The 7,391-nt window shown below is 32.5% G+C and overlaps 1 protein-coding gene across 1 annotated transcript; it reads right to left on the reverse strand.

The window, feature by feature from the left end:
- Positions 1–3,934: 3,934 nt before the first annotated feature.
- Positions 3,935–6,778, reverse strand: LOC121230788 (pentatricopeptide repeat-containing protein At1g11290, chloroplastic-like). Its single transcript, XM_041116182.1, is given in 2 exon segments — positions 3,935–6,250; positions 6,252–6,778. Coding segments are annotated over 2 exon segments (2,436 nt in total). The 5' UTR covers positions 6,693–6,778; the 3' UTR covers positions 3,935–4,255.
- Positions 6,779–7,391: the final 613 nt, after the last annotated feature.

A 7,391-nucleotide genomic window follows, 5' to 3' on the forward strand; every position in this document is an offset into this window, starting at 1 on the left:
TCCATCAGTATTTAGATACAAGGATAACATTAAAGCAAATCGAATATCAAAGGTTAAGGAATCAAAAAGAAAAAGCCTAGGGTAATTTTTCATTTTAATTACTGTTTTATGTCATTTTTTACACATAAACACTAAAAAAAATTAAAAAAATACATAGAAAGATATAAAACAAATAAATAAAAAAATAAAAAAGAAAAATAAAAAACTTACCTTTCCGGCCATCGTGTACGGTGGCCGGCGCTGGCGCCGACGGTGGTCCGGTAACGGACCGGTGACCGGCTCCCCACCGGATTTCCCCCTTTCCCCTTCTTCTCTCCTTCTTTCTTTTCTTTTTTTTTTCTTTCCCCGGTGCAAATGATTTTTTTTAAAAAAAATTGTCTTTTATAGGGGACCAAAACGCACCGTTTTGGTCCCCCCGGTTAAAACAAAAACGACGTTGTTTAGCCCCACCCGACCCGCTCCGAGCAGGATCCGCGTGTTTTTAAAAACGGAAGGGCTATTTGCGCAATCGGCCCTTTCGCTTTTTCATGCATTTACAATTAAGTTTTTACGTTTTAATTTGGCCCAGAATTTTTCATGGTTTTCAATTTAGTCCCTCCGTGCAACGCAGCGTTTTAACAGTCGAAAATATTGCGCTTTTGGTCCCTTTAAGTCACACGCGCGTTGCAATTTGGTCCGATTTCCCTATTTTGTTTCCAATTTCACCCCAAGAATTCTGTTTTGACTTCAATTTAGTCCTTTTTTGTTTTTTTTATTCTTAAATAGCATTTGTAATATTAATTTCACTAGATTATTATATCATTGTTATTTAATATTATTATTATTATATTTACTCTTATTATTTAAAAATATTAGTGTATATTATTATTATGTACGTGTATATATATATAGAATTATCTTAATTACTTTATTTTAATATTATTATTATATTATATTTATTTTGTATATTACATCATCATTTTTTGTATTAATGTTATATAATATTAGTGTATATTTTATTATATATGCATACGTATATATTTGTATATAGTATCACTTTCTACTTTATTTTAATATTTTTGTATTATGTCTATGTATGTGAATTTAATATATTTATGTATCATATTACATATATCTTTTATATACGTTATATATATGTTTAATACCATACTTTTATATATTATTATGTACACACATTAATATTATTAGTTATGTATCTTTATACTATTATAATATATTCCTAACACCATTATTATTTATATATATATATACTTTATGCAACATATTAATAGTTATTCTTTTATTATTATTATTATCTTCTTTGAAATATATGTATATTATATGTATTCTTTTAACATGTGCTGCATATATATATTTTTTATTCTATGTATTATCATCTTATGTATATATTTTTAATATTCTTAGTTATATTTGATATACTATTCCCATGTATATATTTTTATCCTTATTTATTGTCATTAATCTTAGTACCTGTTTTATTATGTATGTATATTTGATATATATAGATGTATATTTACGTAATAGGATTTTTATATATATATATCATTATTCCCAATATGTATATATTATGCCAATATTATATTACATGCGCATTTTTATGTATATATACTTTTTAATAACGTATTTTTATCGTGCATATATATATATTTTGAATAACTATGTTATCTTTTTGCATATTATATTATGTATATATATATTTCTTATATATGCTATGTACATACATCTTTCAATATTTATTATTATGTATATACTTTAACATTACTAGTTATATATTTTTATCACTTCATGTATAGTTCAAATAATATATATAGTATATTTTTAACATTATTACTACTTATATATATGTGTGTACAAAAATATATTACGTACATACTCTTAATATCATTTTTTATATATGTATATTCATTGTTTTCTCGTATTTGATACTATTATTACATTTAATCTTGCATGTATTGTTATTGTTTTTTTATTACTGTCATATTCGTTATTTGCTTCAATGTATTTCTGGCTCTTTTATTTATTTTTATTTCACATCAATTTGCTTTGCATTATTTCGAAAATCTTATTCTTATTTTTTTAATAAGTGAGGCAATGTATCGATTTAACATTAAGCCGTAAGTTTCATTTGTTGGATGGAATTTGTCGGCTTGTGTTAAAACGATATATCCTTCACAAAAACCGAAAATTAAAATTTCATGTCTTTTCAATCGGATCGCGATTAAATCTTATATTGAACTTGTATTTTTGAAAATCAAGACAACACATGTTTACAAGATACCAATTTTGGTCGTCGCGAGGGTGCTAATACCTTCCTCGCGCGTAACCGACTCCCGAACCCTAATTTTTATCTGGCTTTTGACGTAGACCTAAACTCGGCCTTCTTTTTGTTTTAAAAAAAATAATAGGTGTCCGATCACACCTAGGAAAAAGGATCGGTGGCGACTTCCTGTTTATTTTAAATCAAATTTCAGTTTGTCAAGTTTTCACTCAATCGCCACAATTAGCGGCCGAGATATCAAAAAGTTTTACGTCGCTACACTATAATTTTCAACGTCGTGATCAGAATCTTCACCATTATTAGACCCTTCTTCGACGTTTGCATTAGTGCCTATCACCTCCGGATGCATTTGTAGACGGGGACCAGGGACAGGGTTGTTATACGAACTCCCACCATAATTTGGATTTTTGGGTATCTGCAATGTCCCTCCTCAGTTTGATTGATCTGTCCATCCGACATTAAGACCAAAGTCAAACCTGGGATGTTGACTTATTGGACTAACATTCTCAACAAGCTCTAAGTCGGCTAACTCAGCAAATAACTTAATTGCTTGGGGGTTCTCATTCCCGGCTGACCACAAATTTCCATCATAATGCCCAAGTCATCATTATTTAACAGTTGCATCTCACAAATTTTCAACGAATTTGTAGAGACTGAAAACTTGTGAAATAATCTGGATATCTTCTTTCCATAACGGATAGCTATTTTCGCACTGATATTTCTTTTTGTTTCTTTCAACTTCACAGTTTTATTGAATTGCAATCCTACTCTCTACCGACCTTGAAATATATAACCAACATAACCTTCTACAATTTCACCATAAAAAAGAACGTACACCAAAAGCACCAAATTATTCATCTTCAACACAATTTGTGAGTTTTCCCACTAAACACAATAATTTCTCTCTTTTCTTCTTTTTCAATGCAACTGTTAAAAGAATGTCAACAAGATTTATATATGTAGCACCATCAAAGTGATCATGCCAAAGAGAACGGCTCTACTAAAATAAAAAAAAATCATTTTTATGGAAGGTGGTGGTGCCATTCTCTATTGCACCACCTAATAAAATAATAATTTCACTAAAAAAACCAAAAAATATGTTAAAAAAATTTAACACTAGTGATGCCATTCTATATAGCTCTACCAAATAAAATATCATTTTTAATTTTAAATTAAAAAAAACCATATTTAAGAAAAATGGTAGATTTAATTGGTGGCACCATTCTCTATGGCACCGTCCAATAAAATAACATTTTTTAATTTTTAAACTAAAAAACTTTAAAAAAAAATTAACCCTAACACAATAAAATGGTGGTTCATTCTCTATAACTCCACCACCATTATTTATTTTTTAGCCCCCAGTTATTGAAAAATATTAGTATTTTCCTAATATTTATACGGGTAGCGTCATTCTCTATAGCTCCAACAAAAAAATTATTTTTTTATACGTGACATGTTGGAGGCGTCAATATCTTTAGCTCCACCAACTTTTATTATTTATTTCAAATTATTTACATATATAATCAAGAAAGTGAGTCATTTTCGTAATTTATTAAAACTTTAAGGCCATTTTAATAAAAGCCTCACGAACAAAACCCACTAACATTTAACGATTTAACAAAAAAACTGATTATATTAAAAAAAACAAAAAAAAAGTAACTAAAATGGAAAATGTGCTTTTACAGTCTCTCTTCAAAATCGTCCTAGTTTCCCAAATTTAAAAAAAACGACTTATTATGCCAAATAATTTTTTTTAGATATTTATATTTTCAAAATCATAATTCTTAAGACATTTATATTTTCAAAATAGTAAAATTGGCTATCCAAGTTGCCCGAATTTGATTCGAATGAGTTTGTATAAGAAATTTGAAATGTCGGGCCGCGACCCAAGCCATGTACAGCTCTTGTGCTTCAGTAGTTTCACCAATAAAACCCTGTGCATCAGCTCTCAAGAATCAATCTCTTAGAAACACAATTTCACCAATAATCTCCACAAGAACAGGTTCCATTCTTGAAGTGATGAAATCGCTGCATATCTCGAACTATGATTTCTCGTCCGGTTACGAGCGAAATGTATTTAGTTGCGGTATGACAGTCGCCACAAACTCTCAGGTTTTTTCTGATATGTATAGGTGTGCCTTGGCTGGTATTCAACAATCCAAATGCGATTGCTAGCCTCTCACTGTGTGTGCTGTTCAATTGCTCTTTAATGTCGTCTTCCACATCATGAATCGAACTTGTGTCAGGAACATAACCGGCAGCTTTGATCTTATTTCCTAGCTCCTCGAGGTAAGCATAGATCTTTTTAGACTGAGGGTGGTTTGTGGTTCCAGAGTAGAAACTGTGAACTTCATTTCTCAACTCAACTACACTGCAGCCGGGCGTTTTCTGAAGCCCTTTCTTTTTCATTGTAGTTCGAACTTTGGCTACTTCACCCCACATCGAAGCTGTTGCGTATATGTTAGCAAGCAGTACATGGTATCCACCTTCATCCGGATTTAATGCAAATAGTTTATTTGCAGCCTTCTCACCTAACTCGACATTTTTATGGATTTTGCAAGCTCCCAACATGGCACCATATACATTAATCCCTGGCTCAATAGGCATCTTTCGAATGAAATTCCAAGCTTCGTTTAGTCGACCAGCTCGACCAAGAAGGTCAACCATGGCTCCATAGTGGTCCATACCAGGCTCTATGCCATAATCTCTCTTCATGCTGGTAAAGTAGCTAAGCCCCTCTTCCACCATACCTGCATGGCTGCAAGCAGACAGAACACTTAGGAATGTCACATCATTTGGCTTCACGACGCCCTTTTGCATTTCATTGAACAATTCTAAACCAGCTTTTCCAAGCCCATGTGTCCCATAGCCATCTATCATAGCATTCCAAGTTGTTACATGCCGCTCATTCATCCTATCGAAAAGCTTCCTGGCAGTGTGAATTGCTCCACACTTTGCATACATGTCAACCAGTGCGGTCATCACGAAAATATCATCATCCAAACAACTTCTAATACAAAATCCATGAATCCACTTTGCTTGCCGTGTAACTGATAATTCCGCCAGAGCAGGAATCACACTCACCATTGTGAACGTATCCGGTCTCATGTTTCGAGAATGCATCTCGTAAAAGTAGTTCAAAGCATCATTAACGCATCCATTTTGCGCAAAGCCTAAAATCATAGCATTCCAAGAAACAAGGGTCTTACCAGGCAATTTTTTGAAAATATCCACAGCAAGGTCAACTCTCTTACATTTGGAGTACATGGAAATCAAAGAGTTCATAACAGAAACATTGGTAGCAAGTTTCAACTTATCCGATAACTTATGAACAAACATTCCTCGGTCAAGATCACCCAAATCAGCACAAGCACGAGCAGCTCCCATTATAGTAACATCAGTCGGTTCCACTCCTTCGTCCAACAACTTCTCAAAAATAGCCATCGCTTCCTCAGCATACCCACTTCGAACATAACCATCGATCATTGAATTCCACGATACCATAGTCCTCTGTTTCATCCCATCAAAGATCAACCTCCCAATTCCAATATACCTGCATTTCGAATACATATCAACCAATGCAGTATTCACATTCACAAGCCCTTCAAAACCCGCTCTTAAAACATAACCATGAATCGACCTCCCTATCTTAACCAATCCCATATCAGCCACTGAAGGCAAAATGGAAACAAGGGTAACAGAATCAGGTCTTTGCCCTTCCTCTTGCATCTTAACAACTAAACCCAAAGCAAGTTTAGCCAATCCATTCTGTGCAAACCCAGAAATAATCGTATTCCAAGAAACCAAATCTCTCTCAGGCATTCTATCAAACATCTTATAAGCTTCCTCAATTTGTCTACATTTCGCATACAGATTGACCACTCCAGTCATTGCAAAGACATTTGAAGAAAACCCATTTTTTATCAACTGCCCATGTATCTCCTTCCCTCTTCTGAGCTCCCCTTTATCCCCATAAAACTTTCAACAGGTAAGTAAAGTTATAAACAACGGGCTTAACATTATCAACTTTCATCCTAACAAAAAACAATAAAGCTTCGTGTAACGATGAGTACTTGGCATACCCTTTAAGCAAAGTGTAATAAAGAACTTCGGGTTTATCTTGGATAGGTTCGAAAACGCGGGCAGCTTCAGCAATGCAACCGTGGTTGCAGAAAAGGCTAAGGAGTTTGGTCTGAAACAAGTGCTCGGTGTAGAGATTGGATTTGATTATATGGGGAAGGATTTGGTAAACTTCTTTAATGGAAGTAGAGAGTTCTAAAAGGATAGCTGCTGGGTGTTTATAAACATGGAGAGGAATCTGAGTTCTTTGAGAAAGCGTGTGGGAACGAGAATGGAGTTTTGGGGTTGGGATTTCGGTGATAGTTGGAGAAGAAGATATGAGCTGAGAGCTCATGGCTGTTTTCTATCAATGCTATGTTACATCCTCATGAGTTCCAATTCAATGACTTCTTCAAATGGGAGGACCGAAACTGGATTAGGATTGCGAGATTTTTTCTTTTCATTTCCTAAATTTTGGATTTGTTTGTGATAAATGGGCCGAATAAAGAAAAATTATGGGCCAAGTAATTTCTAATTTGGTCTAATTCTAAATTTCATCCTTGTGAAACTTAAGAAGTTAGTCCATCTATTTTTTTTGCCAGAAAGTCCCTCTACTTTAGTGTGTCAAAATTTGATCCTTGTATGTTAAAAAAATCGAGAAATTAATCCAATTATTGGTAAATATATGAATTTGAGCTGTTGATTTTTACTAATAAATTTACATATAAATTGATGAACTATTGATTTTTGCTAAATACTTACATATAAATTATTGAATTGTTGATTTTATGTATAAATTTAACACCAAGATTAACATTTACCAAATTTGACTAAATTTTTTTAATTTTCATAAAATACAATGATTAAATTCTAACAAATTAAAATAGAAGAACTAATTTATCAATTTTGTATAATAAAATCTTACACATTTCTATTAAAAAGAACAAATAATTGCAAATTTCTATTAACAAGGTAAATATTAAGCTTTTGAATTATCAATTAATTACGATAAACTACCTCATCAATAACTCTAAAATTAGGTCATTCTTATTTT

The sequence above is a fragment of the Gossypium hirsutum genome, chromosome A06 (genome assembly GCF_007990345.1).
Source record: "Gossypium hirsutum isolate 1008001.06 chromosome A06, Gossypium_hirsutum_v2.1, whole genome shotgun sequence".
NCBI lineage: Eukaryota > Viridiplantae > Streptophyta > Magnoliopsida > Malvales > Malvaceae > Gossypium > Gossypium hirsutum.